This window comes from Gossypium arboreum, chromosome 5 (genome assembly GCF_025698485.1).
Source record: "Gossypium arboreum isolate Shixiya-1 chromosome 5, ASM2569848v2, whole genome shotgun sequence".
Classification (NCBI taxonomy): domain Eukaryota; kingdom Viridiplantae; phylum Streptophyta; class Magnoliopsida; order Malvales; family Malvaceae; genus Gossypium; species Gossypium arboreum.
In genome coordinates, this window is record NC_069074.1 from 1,458,282 (window position 1) to 1,479,079 (window position 20,798).

The 20,798-nt window shown below is 35.2% G+C and overlaps 2 protein-coding genes, 1 long non-coding RNA gene and 1 other non-coding gene across 6 annotated transcripts; 3 read left to right on the forward strand and 1 right to left on the reverse strand.

Moving 5' to 3' along the window:
* Nucleotides 1–785: 785 nt before the first annotated feature.
* LOC108486364 (uncharacterized) lies at nucleotides 786–13,721 on the forward strand. Of its 2 annotated transcripts, XM_017790390.2 has the most exons (15): nucleotides 786–1,152; nucleotides 4,094–4,629; nucleotides 4,699–4,978; nucleotides 5,520–5,818; nucleotides 7,286–7,468; nucleotides 7,664–8,416; nucleotides 8,536–8,630; nucleotides 8,763–8,822; nucleotides 8,898–8,986; nucleotides 9,708–10,286; nucleotides 10,623–10,697; nucleotides 10,912–10,982; nucleotides 11,066–11,123; nucleotides 12,301–12,532; nucleotides 12,774–13,721. In XM_017790390.2, the coding sequence occupies exons 2-15, from the start codon at nucleotides 4,214–4,216 to the stop codon at nucleotides 13,355–13,357; spliced, it is 3,774 nt and encodes a 1,257-aa protein (XP_017645879.1). In that variant the 5' UTR covers nucleotides 786–1,152; nucleotides 4,094–4,213; the 3' UTR covers nucleotides 13,358–13,721. The 2 variants fall into 2 exon arrangements, with proteins under 2 accessions (XP_017645879.1, XP_017645878.1); XM_017790389.2 differs by having other exon boundaries at nucleotides 8,763–8,986.
* Nucleotides 13,722–13,930: 209 nt separating this feature from the next.
* Nucleotides 13,931–15,631, forward strand: LOC128293026 (uncharacterized). 2 transcript variants are annotated; one of them, XM_053028073.1, is made up of 5 exons: nucleotides 13,931–14,082; nucleotides 14,217–14,528; nucleotides 14,871–14,947; nucleotides 15,015–15,086; nucleotides 15,307–15,631. In XM_053028073.1, the coding sequence occupies exons 2-5, from the start codon at nucleotides 14,490–14,492 to the stop codon at nucleotides 15,467–15,469; spliced, it is 351 nt and encodes a 116-aa protein (XP_052884033.1). In that variant the 5' UTR covers nucleotides 13,931–14,082; nucleotides 14,217–14,489; the 3' UTR covers nucleotides 15,470–15,631. The 2 variants fall into 2 exon arrangements, with proteins under 2 accessions (XP_052884033.1, XP_052884034.1); XM_053028074.1 differs by lacking the exon at nucleotides 13,931–14,082 and having other exon boundaries at nucleotides 14,126–14,528.
* Nucleotides 15,632–16,853: 1,222 nt separating this feature from the next.
* LOC128292881 (uncharacterized) lies at nucleotides 16,854–18,268 on the forward strand. The gene is made up of 3 exons (XR_008282850.1): nucleotides 16,854–16,933; nucleotides 17,396–17,482; nucleotides 18,106–18,268. It is a non-coding gene; the product is annotated as an uncharacterized LOC128292881 (long non-coding RNA).
* A 1,598-nt stretch (nucleotides 18,269–19,866) lies between these two features.
* Nucleotides 19,867–19,973, reverse strand: LOC128293484 (small nucleolar RNA R71). Its single transcript, XR_008283665.1, has one exon. It is a non-coding gene; the product is annotated as a small nucleolar RNA R71 (small nucleolar RNA).
* Between the last annotated feature and the right edge of the window lie 825 nt (nucleotides 19,974–20,798).

The window sequence follows — 20,798 nt, forward strand, 5'->3', positions numbered from 1 at the left end:
TCATTAACAATGACCTACTCATCCAAAGAAAAAAAATCATTGACCATGAGTAGAAATGCCAATGTTAATCCCATGGTTTTGGCAACTTTAAAGATGGTATCACAATTCAAATTAATTCATAGAAAAGCTTTAGAAAAAAATACTCACACATTAATGTAAGATTAGAAAAAATTGATGATGCAAATAATAACAATGTAGAAACTCGATTAAAATTAGTTTCGCTAATTAATAATAACCTAACACTATTAATAGCTACATTATGTATATAGAAAAGAATCACAGACCAACAATTTTATTTTAACCTCCATTAAGCTAAGGCACTTGAGAAAAAAGACATTATGATCTACTAAGATTGGATGTATTTATCAAAAATATACCTTTAAAAATTATAATCTATTGAAAGTAATCCCCTATAATATTGATATCTTTAAATATTTATAGGAGGATGAGAATCTGATAGAAGACTTTAAATTGAGATAGGGATATAATAAACTTGTATAAAAATTATTTATTAACTCTTTTTCAAAATTAAGATGATTTTTAATATTTATGATCAAATATGATTCATAAAAAAACTATTAATTAATCATCTTTATTTCATATTTAACTTAATCAATTTTACATAATTAAATTCTTACAAGTTCACTCCAAATGTTTTCATTTCATTTTATTTGATCTAAATTTAGAAATTCTCGTATTTCCATTTGCCAACTAAAAGAAAAAACAAATCGAAGTCTTTTTTTTTTTTTTTTTTTGGTTTAACCGAAATGATACATTTTACCGTTAAATTTTCACTAGGAGAAACATATCCCCAACTCCTCGCATTGCATTGCATACAACCCACGAGCTGTCTTAGGAGCCGGCTCAATATATATTTTTAATTACCAAAAAACCCCGTTCAGAAACCCCACGCCCTCGCATCCGAGGTACTACGGTTCATGGGCATAATCGCCATTTAATTTAACCCAATTCCATTGCCGATCAAAACACGGGCGCTTTTCGACCTCCATGGCCGTCTACAAACTTTCCAATTTCGATTTTGAGCTTCCAATCAATTACGTAAGCCGAATTCGTATCCGTAATTTAAGGAATTTAATTACCTTGCTTGATTTTGCAGCCTCCGCCGTCACCTCTTCTTGCGATTTATCGGAGGTAGATTTCTACTCACATTCTTGAATGCGAACTCTAGGGTTTTATTTTTGATAAAATCTTAAAATTTTTTGTTTTACTTCTTTGATTGAGTTTTTATTTCAGTTTTGTTTTCTAATAATTTTTTAATTTAATCTTTAGGTTTTTTTCCTGCAAATTTTGAGTATTATTCATTTTTTTTCTTTTGATGAATGAAGCATGATTAAGATGTACAATCGAGGAATTAGAGGATAAAATGGTAAAGTTTGAATTTAGACTCACTTTACTGTGATTAGTCAAAAAAGAAGAAATATGGAGGAATTTGACTTTGATAATGTTTTGTTCCTATCCTGTGATTCAATTCTAGCTTGATTGATTTGAAGTGCGGAAAGTTTAGTTGAGCCAATTATTTGTAATTTCAACTGACGAGCAATCTTGATTAGGCAATACTTAAAATGGAAATGAATCTCTTACTGTTGCGATGTTCTAGAAGTCTTTGCTGGTTGAAATTCCGGTTAGTTTTATGAGTAAAAGTGTTGGTCCTCGTACATTTTAAATATAAACATATATTCTGTTGATACAATATAAAGTATAGAATATTGTTAGCTGTAGCAGTTAGTTAAATAAAGACAGTATTGTTCTGTTTGAGTGTAATTAATGTGCAGCAATAGATTTATTGGGCTAATCTTTTGAACTTTGACCCTATCATATAAACTTAGATTAACGATTTAATATTCTTTTTCCTAAGATTGTAGGCATCCACCCTCTTCGGTAAGATAGTTAACGGTTCTAGGGGTACTCTCAACGGCACTATCTTATGAGTCAAGATGCTGGCTTGTCATGTTTGCATTCATTTATTTTCCATTTCACATTTCTTTGATAAGTTGTAATGTGTTAATGGTATGTTTGTAAAAGGCATTGCTGCACATATACCCTGATTGTCTTTTTATCCATCTATGATTCATGATACTGGTAATGTATGTGTAGGAAAACTAGTACGTTTAGAATTACCGACTCCAATGCTATTTTGGAATCCTAAGACTTAAGAGAGAAGGAAGAGAGATTTCCTAAAGAGAGAGAGAAATAGCAAATGCCTATATAATTTAGCTATAAGTATACAGGTAATGATATGTGTAGGAAAATTAATCGTTTTAGAATTACTGACTCCAATGCTATTTTGGATTCCTAAGAACAATTTCTGAATCTTCCTTTATGAACCGCCTAGGATCTACTTCTCATACAGCTTCTTCATATTTCTCGACTATGGAGCAACTGCTAAAGTCGTTCATCAATTTTCACACTTCAAATCGTAGGTTCTTGGTGGATACCCAAGGATTATCTGAGGAGTTCAAAAGAGAACCTTCTAAACATTTCTTGTTAATTTCCACAAGTATATGTTTGTATCTATATAGCATATATCTCAATCCTATTAGGAATAGGCCTTTTATAGCACTTATGTTAAACTCTATTAAAAATAGCATTCTAACTCACCTCATATTAGGGGTTAGATAATGCCTATGTGGATGTAATTATGGGTCTGGATACACATTACTGAACCCAACAATATTCTTGTTTTGCTACATGTACGCTACAAAGATGGGCAGACAGCCTTAACATCAATCTTCTAATAGGTCATTTAATGCAATTGAGGGTGATCTAGGTGGAGTTAAGCAGTTTAGAAGTTTAATCACATAAAAAATATTCACAGTTTCTTGGGTTGTTCATTTGTAATTTTATACTTATGTGGGTTTTGCTGGTGAGTGCTCTAAGGGAACTTTTTAAGGTTTGTTAAGATACTATTTATAGTAAAATTCTTTGTATTAAATGCAGTACTGGACTTTTAATGCAAGAAATTCCATTGCATTGGTAGAAAACATTACTTGATATGATAACCTTAAAAGAGTGCTCTTTAGGCACTTGTTAGCAAAACCATATTATTCAAGGCAATTCCTTTTTGTTTAATTATTTACCAATTATGAGGCTTATGGAATACCCTAAATATTTATTTGAGCTCAGTTCTTGGTAGCTTCTGGATATTGAGATTATTGTGTGAATTAGAGCATTGAGTGTTACTTAGAATTTGAAGCTGATTGTGCATCTGTGGCACTTTGCTGACTGTTTTTATGAGGTTAGGGTCACCTTAAAGTGAGGATTGAAAGTCATTTAAGCTGCATTTGATGAGAAATGGTATCATTTAACCCTCATATATGGAAGGAAGAGAAGAATGAAATTCAAATCCAAATTGTTGCATACAGTAATTCTGTAGTTAAGGAGCAAAAAGTTGCTTTAATAAAATATCTGTGAACAAGGATATTTGTTGAAATTTAGAGGTTCGACAATCTAAATATTGACAATTCTATGTTTTAAATAGAATCTAACCATGCCCCATGAGCATCTTTGAGCTCAATGATAGAATTGGAATTATTTGATTCTACATGTGGCCATTTATGGGACAAGAAAAAAATAAAACAATGGCAGTGGTAGAGGTTGAGTTTGATGAATGATTGCCTAAAATGCCGTATAGTATATGAATCTAGATGGGAAATATATTTTTGGATGACCTGTTTGTTGTCTGTTGAGTCTCATTGTTTAATTGATTGTTGTCTTTTCTATGAATTATGACAGCCATTTCTACCAGATTCGTTGGCAACTTTATTTTCTGAAGGTTTCCTTTTTGTTGTTGCTGTTACATTTATTCACTGATTTCATTTGTTGTATTTATTTGGGGTGAAGAGGGTAAAAAATTTATGGCACACATAGTGCAAGGTGATTAATCTCATCTTATTTCATTGGCATTTGATTTTTCTTTATAACTACTAGTGATTATTTTATGGCTTAATTTTAATCTACTACTAGTTGTACTTTGCTATATGTGCATTCTGCATAAAACAGAAGTTTGAGGAACTACTGAGTGGATTTGGAATCTAATACTACTTTTATATAATTGGTTTTTCCTCTTTTGCAGATAAGTTGTCATTGTCCTTAAGAGTTTAAATCAACTTCATGTGCTGTTGTACTACAATTTTGTCATGCACTGCTGTATTTATTGGCTTTCTAAAATTGTGGGTTTGCAAAATCTGATGCAATGACAATGTCTAGCAAGTTTGATCTGTCTTCTGGTAGCCCGGATAGGCCACTGTACACCAGTGGGCAGCGTGGAGCCTACTTAGCTGCTCAGCTTGACAGATCAGGTAGCTTTCACGAGACCATGGAGAACCAAATTCTACCTTCTCTTTCTGGTATGTCAAGGAGCAGTTCTGTAGTAGCCCAAGAAGATGTATCCAACTTCTTCCAATGCCTGCGTTTCGATCCAAAGGTGGTTGTTGCTGATCATAAGTCTAGTCGCCAAGGAGACTTTAAACGGCACATTAATGTTGCTCTTGGCATTTCTGCTGATGAATCTCCTACTGTGTTGTCAAAAGGCAAGTTGCTGACTTCTCCCATACCTGAGGAAATCAAACGACTTAAGGCTGGTCTACGTGATTCTTCTGTCAAAGCGAGGTAGTTCTTTGTAGATTTTGTATTTTGTATTGAAGTTTTCATTAGTTGTTAATATGAATTAGTTAACAGGGAGCGTATGAAAACTTTCAATGAAGCCTTATCAGTATTCAACAAGTTTTTTCCAAGCATACCATCTAAGAAGAGATCTCGATCAGATAGCTTTTCTGGTGACCGATCTAATGCCTTGTTATCTAGTGATCGGTCCATCTTGGGGCCTACCATTGGCAAGATGGGAATGCATAATCTTTCTGTTGCTGGAGATTTTGAATTTGATCAGCAGCAGTCAGAAGAAAGGCCAAAAAATGTTGTTCCAAGTAAACGAACTCGAACTTCTCTGGTGGATCTCAGGGTTTGTATTTTTTATACCTTCCATCTCTATGCATTTTCTATCATGGTAGTCTCATAATTCCATGCTGTTATTGAGCCATATATAGCTTATTCACTAAGCTTGTACGGTGGTTGCTTTACATGTGCCAAGTATGGTTGGGATCAAAGATTGCCATGTCCCAATGTAGTTTTCAGTATCAATATTACTTATTTTATTCCTTCTGTCTGGTGTACCATTCGCGTTTCTATGTTACTAGGTGGTGGTGGGTGATTTGTTCTGTTTAGTCTTCCTTGTTATTAGATTTCCTTGTTTACTTTGATCATTGTGTTAGTACTTATGTATGTGAGTGATATGAAACCCTTTTCCTGTACAAGAATCCACATGATATTCTGTTTTACACGCACTAATATGAATATGGTTTTACATTTCTTTTCTTACTCTTCTGCATAGTTGCAATCTTTGGTCTCATCTCGGTGGCTTGGTGCCCAATGTGCATTTGGTATGCCATTTTTGCATCATTGTTTCTTGAAGAGACAACTTAACATTTGTTCAATGAATCTAGATGGATATGCGGAACAATGCTTTAGTTAAGCAGCCTGGTAATGCAGATAGGGAAAGGGAACTGCTCAGGGTGTCAAATAGCGGTGCAGTTCAGGGTGAGGATCGAACTGTATCAGGTGGCATCGATGGATGGGAAAAGGCAAAGATGAAGAAAAAGCGTTCTGGGATAAAAATTGATGTATCTCCTAGTATGGTATCAGCTAAACCTGTGGAAGGGTACCGGGAATCTAAACAGGGAATACAGCAAAGGGCTGTTTCTGATGCTCGATCAAGGTTAAATAATGAATCCCATGGCTTCAGGTAGGGCTGCTGAAAGTGCTTCTGTTGTGCATATGCCATGGCCTTTATTGAATGCTTGCCTTGATAATATCTATTAAGGGCATGCATAGGAGTAGCAGGACAACCACCCTTGAATACTAGTAACCCCTATTATCATTGTAAGCTTTTATCATTACAATCTTAATAACATAAGAATTATCAATGCAATTCAGTGTTGCCATAGCCATGTTGGACTGGCCTGTCAGACTGGTCAAGAATCACTCAGTTAAACTGGACCGGAGTCAGTATTGAACTGGTTTTAGGTATTTGTTTTATTATTTAATCTTTTCTTATAAATTATGTGGTTTGAACCCTTGACAACTTACCTTTTCATTAATGCCTAAACCATTAAGCCAAATGCCTGTTTTTCTTAATTATTCACTATACTTGATACTTGTTTAACGTCAAGATCATGTTTCTAACAATAACAACCCTATTTAATTAAATCTGCCAGTTGAACGGGTAGGACTGGGAACGCCACCAGGTCAACGTCCAGTCCTGTTTTAAAAACATTGGTTTAATACCCAATATATTATGATCGAAATCTTCTGCCAACTGCCAAGAGATTTGTTGGGAGGGCTTCAATCATAATAATGATGGCAGTAGTAGCTTTTGTCAATATTCTCTTCTAACCTAATTTATCATGCTGGAATTGCTTTCTTTCATCCTCTTACTTTTTAATTGCTTATCTTCGGGGAAGATGTACTGAATGACAGATATTGAGCTTATATTTTATGCTTCTAAGGTTCTTTTTTAATCTGATTCCATTTGCATATTTGTTTTTCAAGTTTCTTATCCTATTGAGCGTGCTGTTAATGATAATGTCAGGGTGAGTAACAATATAATAATGGTAACTCTTTGTTTATTATTTCATATTCATTAATTTGCTTTTGCCACGTTTTATCACTGCGCTGTCTTTTCCTTATTTGGCATGCTGGTCTGTTGAGATTTAAAATCTCAGTCCATGATATAGAGTTCTATATTAGGTGAGGTTACTTATGGCTTTAGTGTGTAGGACATCCAACAAATGCCCTAAAGGTACGTTTACACTTGAAAGATTTGCCAGAGAAGTATAAGATGGTAGATTTACTAATTTTTACTATCTGTGTTTTCTCAATATAAAACATCCAAACCCTTTGTTGTAATCTATCTTGCATATAATGTTTTGAGAGGTAGATTACTTTTGTCATGATTTGACCTAACCTTCTCATTAAGATCTAAGCGCATAATTTTCAGACAGATAGAGCAAGAACTTTTATTGGGTCCGCCGCCTCACACTATAGAGGGATGCAATTTCCTTAATAGATTATCATAACGTGGCTTTCTTGTGTGCTATTTCTTCAAATCTTCTATTTGGAGCATTCAGTGAATTGAGCCTTCCTTTTATTTTAATTTTCTAAGCTTTTGATGAATCTTATTCCTTTATATTAATAAATGTATACCTTGCAGGTCGGGAATTGCTAATGGATCTGTTGGAGTAGGAAAATTGGAAGGTATCTCGCTGCCGACTGGCTTGGGTCCACGCTCGTCTAACCCTAGGTCTGATCCAGACAACAGCTCCCCTCTCAGTGATCGGAGAGATCGTCCTGTTGCTTCTGATAAAGAGAGAGTGAATATCAGAGCTGTTAACAAGTATGCATAGCCTTCGTCATACATAATTCGTTTTCCACATTTGCATAGATTTTTCTGGTCCATTTCTATTTTATAAAGCCTTTGTTTTTGTCATTTGGTGCAACTCTATTTCTGGCTCGTGGAGTACTTTTCCTTTTCTGGCCTTACTGCAATATGCATACTTATTTCTATGCCCTTTTTTCTGCTAAAATGCAGGATGAATGTCCGTGATGAATTTAGTTCAGGTAGTCCTACTTCAAGCTCAAAAATGAATGCATCTGTTCGTGGTCCTCGATCAGGGTCTGGGGTTAGTCCAAAGTTGTCGCCAATTGTTCATAGGGTGGCATCAAATGACTGGGAGCTTTCTCACTGTACAAATAAACCACCTACTGCTGGTGGAGCTAATAACCGAAAACGCACGACATCAGCTAGGTCTTCATCACTACCTGTCACCCACTGGGCCAGCCAGAGACCACTGAAGAGCTCTCGTAGTGCAAGACGAACAAATATTGTTCCTATTGTTTCAAGTAATGATGAAACACCGTCGCTGGATGCTATGTCTGATATGGCAAGTGATGAAACTGGGTCAGGATTTGCTAGACGCTTGTCAAGCAATTCTCCCCGACAAGTTAAACTAAAAGGTGATGCCTTATCTTCAGCTACTCTTTCTGAGAGTGAGGAGTCCGGGGCTGCAGAAATTAAATCTAAAGAAAAGGTGAAAATTTCGGATGAAATAGATGAGAAAGCTGGACGGAATGTTCAAAAGGTATCCCCTTTGGTCTTGCCATCAAGAAAGAATAAGCTGATGACTGGAGAAGATAAGGGAGATGCTGTACGTCAACAAGGGAGGACTGGACGGGGTATTACTTCTTCAAGATCTCTTATGCCAATGATGGTTGAGAAGTTTGGCAATGTGGGAACAGCAAAACAGCTCAGAAGTGCCAGGCTTGGCTTGGATAAGGCTGAAAGGTTAAATATTTCTTCCTACCCATCCACCTTCCTTTTTCTCCAATAATATTTCTTTTATTGCGGTCTAGAGCCATCATTTTTTCAGATTGAAATCTCAGTTTGATGAATTTTTTCTTCAGCAAGGCTGGTCGTCCTCCAACTAGGAAGCTAACTGACCGCAAGGCCTATGCACGCCAGAGGCATGTAGCTATCAGTGCAGCTGCAGATTTCCTTGGTAGTTATGCTTCAAACTAACTAAGAAACTTCCTTGAATTCTTAAATATACGATGCTTACAAAAATTTTTGAATTCTAAGTCTTCTACCACATGTTTGTGGCTTCTAATCACTCTTGGTGCAATTTCCTTAGTTGGTTTGGAGGATGGACATGAAGAGTTGGTAGCTGCTGTAAACAATCTTATTAATTCTGGTAGTTTCTTTTGTGTCAATTTTTTGTTAATTTCTGTGGTGCAAAATTCATTGATTGATTTTACTTCCATTGCAGCCCATGCCTTTCCAAACTCCTTTTGGAGGCAGATGGAGCCTTTTTTTGGTTTCATATCTGATGCAGATATTGCCTATTTGCAGCAGCAGGTATTGTTCCTTGTCCCCCCAATTAAGATTGGTTTTTACTGCTATTATAACACCTTAGAAAGCATATTTTTCCTTAAAATATCTTGTTTGGATCTCATTTAATATATTACCCTTTTTATCAAAAGAAAAAAAAAAAAGGCTCATTAGGAAAACCATTTGGATTATATCTTTTACTGAAGTGATTTACATATGAATTACTGGCTGCAGTTTATGTCCCTTTTCGGCCAGGGTGGGGTGATTTCTTTTTTATAGGGGAAAGGAGGAATTGAACCTAGACCTTGTCCCTCCATTGCCTCTAGTACAGACATTGCCATTATTAATGTCTTCATCAAATTTTGAAGAAAGCCATGAGATAAATAAATAAATAAATATATTTCTATTGACCTGCTGATATATATTAGGTATTGGTGGCTACTTTTCAAGAGTTCTTATTTGATTTTGGTAAGAATAGCATGTAATCTTAAAGTTTACCATGTGAAATTTATTTATTTACCTCATAAAGTTATGAGATTTCTCTGCAGCCACATATCTTTGAAATATTGCTACAAAAGGGGGGGGGGGGGGATGAAAATAGAATGCCTAAACCTTTTCTGCATACACTATTTCCAGTGAAATGGGTAGGAGTAGCATAGTCACAGATTTACTTACAACTTCGTGTTCTTATTGAATTGCATAAAATGTTTATGGTTTCACTGTGATTGAAGTTTAAGACTTCTTATAGGGAAATTACGAACTCGCCAAATTGGGATCAACACCAGTTCCTTCTATTACAAACGGTTGTCATACCATCCCCAATGGATGTGGGTTGCTTGAACAAGAAAGAGATGGCAGAATTGCTGCTGTAATACCAGATGGTGAAGTCGTTTCACCACAATTGGTACTGGATACTGGAGACAAAAATGTGATTTCTCTCTGTCAGAGATTTATAGCAGCTCTAATTCCAGAAGAAGTAAGTGACTGTGGAAATGAAGACCTTCCATGCGATGCTTATGGAACTGGATTTGAGATGGATGGAGAATTGGGATCCAATGGTTTGAGTCATATTGTTAACTTCCAGTCTACTGGGCATACTTCGTTTAATGGTTATAGGATAACTGGGAAGCCAGAACATGATGATTCTGAAATTGATATGTTGAGAAACGCAGAAATTCACTCAAATTTTAGCCCATCCTTGAATGGCACTTTTGGAAACCAACCGATGCTTGGCTCGGTTTGTTCAGAATTCCAGTATGAGAGTATGAATATAAATGAGAAACTCCTTTTGGAGGCCCAAAGTGTTGGAATTTTCTTAGAACCACTGGTTGGTCTGCTTCTACTTGAATATTTACTTTAAATGCTGCATTAGCCTTTTGTTGCATAATATTGTTTCATCCAGCTCTTACCCTTTCTCTTTTTTGTTGTTTCCAAATCAATAAATATCATGATCTAGCAATGTAGTCTGTGTTTTTCTATCGTTATCTGAATAATGGTTGTTTGTTAAATGGTGGACGTATGCACACTGCAGCTTCTCATCATCTTCAAGGGTGATATTTTGGACACTGTGATGGTTTACACTGGATGTTTTTGTCTTTTTCTTTTCATTTACTCTAGATGTTTGTTAATGTATTTAACTTTGATGTATTTCATTGTTTTTCAGCCTGATGTAGCACAGATGGAGGATGATGAAATTTGTGCAGACATTAGTAAGCTAGAGGAGAAGCTCAATGAACAGGTAGTTTCTCAATTGAATTATTGAAGCTCTTTTATGGAATCATATAATTTCTTTTTATTTACATTACTGTCTTCACCCTTCCTTTTATGATAGCTGCCATTAGATATAGAACAGGTTCTTTCTGCTATGCCCTGCTACTTATTATTGGATTTTCTGTCATAAAGTTCAAAACTTGTTCCAAGTTCATTTTGTAATTTCATTGTGAATGCAATAGGTTTCAAAGAAGAAAGGCCTGCTTGAAAAGCTGTTGGAAACTGCCACAGAAACAAGAAGAACTCAGGAGAAGTATTGTTTTATCCCTTCTCTTCATATAGTTTGTGCATTTGCCTATTTATCTAGTGTATTCTTTAACATATCTTTTTTTTCAGGGGACTCGAACAGTTTGCTCTTGACAAACTTGTCATGATGGCTTATGGGAAGTACATGGTAATTATCTTAATGTTCTGTCTCCCACTTATTTTGGTTCTTATTTACACACAGCCATGTACTATATTGCTTTTACTCTTTGTTTCTCTTGAAGTACCTATGCCCGACACATGGTATGTGGATATGACCTCTGAGAATCCTCCAAATACATGGAAAAACTTTGAAAATCTGACCATACCTATGTCGGATACATACCCATGATGAGTCCTAGTAGGATAGGTCAGACATAATGCTTAATGTCTTGGCTGCCAGAATCAAGTCTGTTGTTCCAAAATTATTTAGTCCTTTAACTTGAGAATATGGAAACTAAGCTTGGTAATAAGAAAAGCCAAGATTTCAAGGAAATAGTTGTGTGGGTGGCTAAAACTAACAAAGAAAGAGAATAAGTAGAAAAAATTGATGCAAATGGGTAGAATGGAAATATTGTTGACTTTATTTAACCAATTGAACCAAATATAAAATACATATTTATAAATAAATTTGGTGAAGATATTCTATGTCACAGGAAACAACTACCTCCAATTAGGTATTCAAACTTCTCATGGTATTCAGATACTGAAGAGACAACATAGTTCCTGAAAAATCTTTTGGTTTCTAAGTTCCAAGTAGATATTTTGAACATGTTTTAACCATGACTATAGTGTGGTTGAGTGCTTTGTCCTTTGAGGCTGGGTACTCTGTCCTTCCACTTCCTCGTATTTATGCTTGGGTGTTCTATTTGTCTTTCTCAGGAATCAACTGTTTTCTCATCTTTTGTGTCTCTGAGGTTTAGATAATGGAAATTTTTTTTGAAGTTTTATGAAGATGTTGGCCAGCAGAAGTTTATCTATTAACTCTTACATTCTTTTCCTTCTATTTAGCTGCATACATGGTGAAGATAATTAAAATACTAAGAACTGGATAGCAGTTAGAGATTTTTGTTTAAAAATTATATTATAGATAGGATATTTTCTCAAAATTTGAATTTGCTTCTAATTTTTCTCCTCTCAAGTGTTTTCCTAACAAGGTGGATAGATCTGCTTGATTCTCTGTGTTATTGCATTCTATTTCCATTGAGAATTATTATCTAAAAGTTGGGACTGTTTATTTACCCATTAGTTATTATGCTAGATGCTGACATATAATGAAATGATGTTGGTATTCAGCTTTTGATAACTTATCAATAATCTTGTAATAGAGTTGTTGGGGTCGTAATGCTGGTGGGAAGAGTTCCAGTAACAAAACGATCAAGCTAGCTGCCTTGGCATTTGTTAAACGGACATTAGATCGATATCATAAATTTGAAGATACAGGCAAGAGCTGCTTCGATGAGCCCATGCTTAGAGACATGTTTCTTTCTGGGTTTTTCCTGAATGATGGTGAATCTGGGAAGCCCTGTTCAAATAGCTCTATCCGTTCTAGAGTTTCAGGTATTTGCTTGATTTATATGGAAAGAATACACACTTTATTGTGTCTTCGTATTTGCTCTTCATTCTATGTATATATAATCATCTGCAAGATGGACCTTATGGTACTTTTGCAGTCTGCAGAGCTGTCTTCTCTTTCTTCTTTCTCCATTTTTTGTCCTATGAGATATTTCAGCTGCATATTGGTACTTTGGTCTTTTATGCAGCTTCTGTTGTTTCTCACACTCAACTACTTATCTGGCAGGTCAAAATGGGGATAGCTATGCTGTTAATTCGCCTGATCTGCTTCCACCCACAAATCGGTTATCTGGTCAAACTGCTGTTAAAGATGACTCATGGTCTAACAGGGTGAAAAAGAGAGAGTTATTGTTGGAGGATGTAGTTGGTGGTACTTCTTTGTCAGGCAATGCAAAAGGTAAGAGGAGTGAGAGAGACAGAGAAGGAAAGGGACATGGTAGAGAGGTTTCATCTAGAAATGGGACTAATAAGATTGGCCGACCAGTGTCCAATGTTAAGGGGGGAAGGAAATCAAAAGCAAAGCCTAAGCAGAAAACTACTCAACTATCTGTTTCTGTAAATGGCCTTCTTGAGAAGATGCCTGAGCAACCCAAAACATCAACTTCTGTATCAAAGTTAACTGAGATAACTGCCAACAATAATGCCGGAGAAAAAGATGAGTTTAGCCTGGATGTATTGGATGACTTGCAGCTACCAGGACAAGATCTGGGTTCATGGTTGAACATTGATGATGACGGGTTACAGGATCATGACTTCATGGGCCTTGAAATTCCCATGGATGATCTTTCTGACTTGAATATGATGGTTTGAGTTGCTTTCTTTGTATATTCTTGTTTCATTATACTGTTGACAAGCAAATTCATAGTCACTGTCATCAAGAAATGACCATTACATGGATAGATGTTTGACTCTCTGGTCCACAGTTAGGTTACATAGATTCTTTGTAGACTTCTCCACAGTTTATTTTTGAGCGAACCATTTGGATGTCTTGAATTTTTCTCAAGTTGGTGATTTTGAGTGTAAAGATCTTTTGTTCCTACCAGTTAGTTATGTCTTAGCAATTACATAGTAGCAAACCCTGTATCCTGGCTGTAGCTTTTACAAACCAGAGAGCAATGCTCTTCTTGTACATACATTTATATTCCTAATAAAATTAGCTTTTTGTCCAGTTTAATTATACCATGCAAACATAATCATATATTTGGTTTATGGATCTTTATTTCACTTTGCCAACTGCAACCGCAGTTACAAGTTGCTATATCATATGTATCAGTTTTCCCCAGGTTTATTCATGAATTAGAGAGGTTTAATCCAGATCTTAATTCAATAATTGAATGCGTTTCTTCAATCAGGAATAAATGCTTTTGGTACTGAATGGGACTCTTAGCTCTGTACTTTTCTTGTTTTATTACTTGAAGTAGCAGAGTTTCACTTAAATATCCCAGGAACTATGGTTAGATCTTTATCTACTTATTAACCTCATACTAAAAAGGTTGTGGCGTCAAATTTAAGCTTCCTTTTACTGTGTTTCTAAGGTACTGGGTTTTTACTGATTTGTGATACTAGGAGGTTATGCTTTAATTCACTATTTGTAATTAATTTTGCATTTCATTCTTTCCCTCCAACCTCTTGCTCTCTCTCTAAGTACAGAAGTCTAAAATGTTTGCAGGTGAAATTGTTCTCTTGGATACTAGCATCTGAGATTGTATGCTAGAATGCCATCGGCCACATTCTGATAAACCTGGCATTACCAGGGAAGTAAATCCAGAACACCCCGTTCTTATCTTGGCTGTAAACATCACCATGCATTTACATTGTCGTTTAGAATTATTTTTCCAAGAGCAAATATCTGCATTTCTTTATCTTTTTTCTTTATTTGAAAGGCAAGGCATGATCGCGAGGACAGTGTTGAAAGCTTAGCTGTAAAGGCTCATGTTCTGTAATGTTCATCCACTGCAGTTTGAAGCTTACATTTGATATGGTATTTATCATTCTCAACTTGCGTGATATAAAAAGTCCGAGAATTTTGTCTCATCCATGTTGAGAATTAACTTCCCTATAATTTCTTCTCTATAACTGTAGATTTTAGGCTTGAACACACTGTTACAAATGGTCCTACCCAAGGCCTTCAGCTTGGAACCCAAGACCAATATCCTAATTTTAGTCATTTTCCATGCATTATAATATTTCAAATGTCTGCTTCACTTCATGTCAAAATCTCGGGTTTGTCTTCTTGGTGTATGTTTAATTACTTAGACTGTCTCACGGTGCTATATGTTATTTATGTATTGGCATCCTCAATTATCATGTTTAAAAATCGCAGGATTTGGCTGAAACTCGTGACTTGCAATTTGCAAATGGTTTGCATGGTTACTTCAGTAAGGGCCAGATGATTCTGAGGTACACTTCTTTGATTTACTTGTTGAGAACTTTGATTTGATCGCAAACTTTAATGAATTTTATTCAGATTCTTGAAATTAATCCAGCATGTTATGGTAGAAGGATCAAGTTGCAAAGCCAAAAGATTAAAATTGTCAAGGTTGGCCCGTTTACTCTGTTCATTTTAACAACTAATTCAGAGTGTACCCTCCTTTTTGCATCCTTGTAATTTTTTTTTTCTTCCTTTCTATTAAAAGATGCTGATAAACGCCAAATTATACATATCTATACCCCAAATACGTAGCATATTTATGGATGTTTATTACTAGATTTGTGGATTTTGGTACTCTTAATCCAGTTATTTCATGTTTTGTACTCAGGAGAGCACCAAGAGTAAAACGAGCTAAAAAGGGACAAAACGGACCAAATCGAGAAGATGACACACGGGCATCTCACACGCCCGTGGCCTTCGGGGGTGTCGACCAAGGTTTTCACGATTCACACGGCCTGGCCATTGAGCCCACATGGCCGTGTGCAATTTAACAGATCGAACACGGCCTAGTAAATACGTCACACGGCCGTGGCACACGGGCGTGTCCCTTTTTCAAAGAGTTGTATTTTACACGGAAAAGGGTACTTAGGGAGGAAGAAAGCCAACCCAAAGCCTATATAAACACCCTAAGTGTGACCTAGAAGGAGGCCGCTCTTTCCAGAACTTTTCTGGAATACAGAACCACACGCCGGGAATTACTTGAAGGAAGTCAGATGATCCATCTCAAAAGCCGGAGCTACACCAAGACTGAAGATCTCTCTCAGAATTCCTTCAGGGGTTTTAGAGTTTTCTTTATGATTTGTTATTTTCATACTTTTGAGATGTACTCTTATTTTATTATGAACTAAACCCCTTAGATACCTAAGGGGATAAAACTATGATGGATCTTGTTATTATTATCTCTAACGTATGATAAATACTTGATTTGTTTTTAATTATGTGTTCTTAATGCTTGAGTTAATATTCCGGGTATTAATTCATGATTTGATGTGCTTATGCAGAGGAGGAATAGACTTTGCCTAAGAGTAGATTTGGCATAATTAAGCGGAGTTAATCGAACGCCTAGAAATAGGGTTACGAGATTTTGCCGGATTAGGGTGAAACCTAATATGGGAGTCCATAGAGTGATTTACTGCTTCCCTAGGGGTTTTAATTAAGAAAGAGATTTCGATTAATTCAACTGAGGGTTAGACGTTATTAGTCTCGAAAGGGAAAATAACATAGGTTAGGGAGTCTCACAGATCAAGTCAAGTGAATAAATCGTCCGGTTCAGAGTCAGATAACAAGTGAAATCTAAGAGGATTCCTCCTTTAGGTGTCGTCTTTCTCAATTGCTTCTCTTCAAGTCTTTTTCCAAATTTTCTCTTTGCTTTAATTAAATTAGTTAATTAGTTTAGATAATTAGTTTAATAAACAAACCCTTTTATTTCTAGGTTAGATAATAAAAAGATAGTTATTGCTAGTACTTTTGGTTCCCTTAGGTACGATATCCCGGTGTAACATCCCCAAATAGGGCCTAAACGGAACAGTGGTTGCGAAACCACAAATTCAGGGTAAAAAAAAAATATATTTTATTATTATTTTGAGGTTCATGGTATGATTACATGATTGTGTGAAAATTTCGTGATAAAATTCTATGCATAAAGTGCTTAAATTGAGGTTAGGGACTAAATCGAATAATTTGTAAAACTTGCATTCTAGAAGTTTTAGTATGAAATTATTTTGGAATATTAATTAGGAGATCTTAAATGGTAATTTGACCAATTTTAAGTTCATGGACAAAATTAGGACATGGAAGGAATTTTTGAAAGTTTAGTAAGGAGGGCATTTTGGTCATTTGGTTATTAACATTAATAAAAGGTAAAAAGATGATAAAATTGTATCATCTTCTTCAAGTTACCAGCAGAACCTTACCTCTCTCCATAGCTGGGGTTTCTTCAACTTTCAAGCTTCATAGTAAGTGATTCCAAGCCCGCTTTTAATGATTTTTACGTTTTGAAGTCCCTAGCTCGATAAAGCTTATGCTAGCAATAATTTAAGTTAGGAATCAAATTTGGAAAAATACCCATAGGTGAAATTTGTGTATTTTGATTTTTATGATGGAATATGAGGTTTTAAATTATGTTAGACAACTTGTGCTACTTGGTTTTAAGTGAAAGCAGTAAAAGGCTTAATCGGTAAAAATACCTAATAGTCATAAGTACATGTTAGTGTGTGAATTTGATGTTTCCATAGAAGGGAAAAATGATCAGCATGTCATAAAACATAAGAAAATAGGATGAAGTTTAATTTACGAGCCTTGGGGCAAAAGTGCAAATATGTGAAAGTTTAGGGGCAAAAATGTAATTTTTCCAAAGTTTGAGTAAAGGGTTGTTTTGATAAATGTTGATATTAAATAAGCTAAATTTGCTATTATAGATCAAGAAGAGCGAAATTCGAGAGTAGATCGGGGAAAAGAAAAAGTAAAGGACTAAATTGTAAAGTTTAGTCACATTTTGTATCGAGGTAAGTTTACAGTAAATAAATGCAATATTCTTTTATTTTACATTATTATTGTCAATTTCCAGCATTTATATATTATGTTATGAAAATATTTAAAGTCGAATTTAAGGTGAAGTGACAGAGGAAAAGTGTTAGAAAGCCCCGGTTGAACCCTAGGAATGTTAGGATATTAGGGTTGACAGACGTAATGAAATGAGCCATGTAAGTCCATATTAGAAATATGGCTTTGGAGACAGGATTGAGCCATGTAAGTCCATATTATATATGGCATTGGAGCGAGGAATAATTCATGTAAGTCCATGTCAAAGACATGGCATTGGCGAGATATTGATAGAGCGAGAGCGACCCTAGTATCCTTAGTATTCCGAGTGGTTCAACGGGTCAGGATACGAGTTAAATTACAGTGAATTAACAGCAAAGGAAAAGTAGATTATACTTATGAAAAGGAAAGGTCGGTAAGAAAGAAGGTAAGGGAATAAAGAAGAAGATAGAAATTGAGAAGTAAAGAAATTTATGATGTTAGATGATATTATGCAAAATTATCCATTATGTTGAATGTTGTGATTTATTTGCTTGTAAGCTTACTAAGCCTAGTGCTTAATATCTTTATTTTCTTCTTCTTATAGTACTTATCTAGTCACTCGGGGATCGAAGGAAATGTCGGAGGCCGATCACACTATCAAAGAAATAACTCGGTATAATTAGGCGTTTTGTTTTGTGTATGGCATGTATAGAAACTTAGCCACTTTTGGTATAATATGAACAATGAATGATGTGTAAATACTTGCTAGTGATTAGCTAATAAAATGGCCGATGATATGCATGTTTATTAATATGTATGATTGAATGGTGATTATCACATGAAAATTATGAAAAATGTGAAAGTAACCTAAAAACAGATTCAAGTAACAAAGAATGACATAACTTTGAAAAATCACTAAAAATTGTATAAATATAGTTTGAAGATGAATAATATATGAAATTAAAGATTATTATGTCTATTTTCTTATGGAATAAGAAAAATAGGTAAAGGTATTATATTTCATGATATATCTGAGTTTTAGTGAAACAAGGTCGAAGCGATTTCTAGAACCCTGTTTCAACTTTGAAAATTCACCATATTTTACAAAACTAATTAGAAGGTATACTTTATATGGTTATAATCCTTGTTGAGTCTAGTTTTAAGAGAAACAAACGGCTTAGTGATATGAATTTTGTACAGAAGAAACATGGTTCGTAGTAACAAGAGGTTAGTGCGATCGAGTTTTGAAACAGGGAAACTTTAACTAATAAACTGTACTAATTGGCTAAGTCAAAATTCTAGAAAAAATTAGTAGATATATATATGAGTCTAGTTTCATGAAAAATTTACGGATCTTAATTTCGAGTTTTGAAACTCAAGAAATGAATTTTTAAGTAACCATGATGCAGAAAAACAATTTATTCTGAAAATTAAAATAAGTGATTTAGAGTTGTTTAAAAGGTAAGATAAGTTTAGTAACACCTCAAGCTTGACTCCGGTGATGGTTTCGGGCGTGGGGGCGTTACACCCGGTCTTGTCGTTACTATACTATTGTTCGATAGGTGCGCTTGCTTTTTCATCGTGATAATAGTTAGTCTAGGTTTTATCTTCATTATAAATATTTATTACTTGTTATGAATCACGCGATCAAGTTTTTGGTGCCGTTGTCTGGGAACTGAAATATTAGGAACACTAAATTTTTATTACTTTAGCCATTTATTTTTCTTACAATTTTATTTTAGCTTATTATTTATTAATTTACTTTTTCTCTCTCTTGGCAGGTTTTTATAGTTTATAACTAGAAGAAACCCATCAAGACCATTACTTTTTGACGAAGAAATCGATCGCACAGTTCGTAGAAATGTAAGAGAAATAAGGCGTAGTTTACACTACACAGAGAACGAGCGAGAAGACGATACTCAAACCTCAACCAAAGAGATGGCCAAAAATCCAGGCGATCAGCTACCTCTTGCAATTGCAGCTAATCAAAATCCTGCTCCACGTACTATGTATGACTATGCTAAACCTTCTTTAACAGGAACTGAGTCTAGTATAGTTAGACCTGCTATTGCTGTGAATAATTTTGAACTAAAACCTAACACAATTCAGATGATACAGCAGTTTGTTCAGTTTGATGGTTTGTAGGATGAGAATCCCAACACGCACTTGGCGAATTTCTTAAATTTTGCGATACATTCAAAATTAATGGCGTTTCTGATTATGCCATTCGTCTTCGGTTATTTCCCTTTTCACTGAGAAACAAAGCTAAACAGTGGTTAAACTCGTTACCACGAGGGTCTATCACTACTTGAGAACAAATGACCGAGAAATTTTTACTAAAATATTTTCCACCAACAAAACGGTTAAATTACGTAATGATATCTCTTCTTTTGTGTAGATGGATTTAGAAACACTTTACGATGCATGGGAGAGATACAAGGACTTACTGAGAAGGTGCCCTCACCATGGGTTACCGCTTTGGCTGCAAGTTCAAACGTTCTACAATGGTGTGAATCCCTCGACAAGACAAATGATTGACGCAACTACTGGCGGAACCATCAACAATAAAACACCGGAAGATGCCTATGAATTTATAGATGAGATGTCACTGAATAACTATCAACGGCAAGTTATGAGGACAAAGCCAACAAATAAACAGCCGGTGTTTATAACATCGATTCAGTCATCATGCTCTCTAATCATGTAGAACTTCTCAATAAAAAGATTGACAGTTTATTTAGTTCTACGCAGGTACATCCAGTAATGAGTATGACTCAAGCGGAGGAGGTGTGCATACAGAATACCAATCCTTCAATCCTACAACTGAAGAAGAACAAGTCAACTATATGGGTAATAATAACTTTAGATCTCAAAATAACCCATACAGTTGTCGAAACCATCCTTCGAATTAAAAATTTTATATTTTTTTTTAAAAAAAGGGGGAAATCGACTTTTGAAAAACAAAACATATGGAGTCGCCACCGATCTTTTTGTTTTGGGTGTGATCGGATCACCTAAAAATTTGGTTATTTTAATAAAAGATTTGCGATTTACTAAAACAATGACTCTGGTCTACGAAAATTTTAGAAAAATGGGCTCGGGAGTCGGTTACGCATGAGGAAGGATTAGCACCCTCACTACGCCCAAAATTGGTACCAAATCAATTAAATATTGTCCTTATGTCTAAAAAAATGTTTTTCAAAATGTGGCTCCTTTTAATAAAAGTTGAATAACCCGAGTTGATTGTCAAAAATCTTTTTGTTTCGACGTCCGAAAAATTTATAATTTGAAATTAAC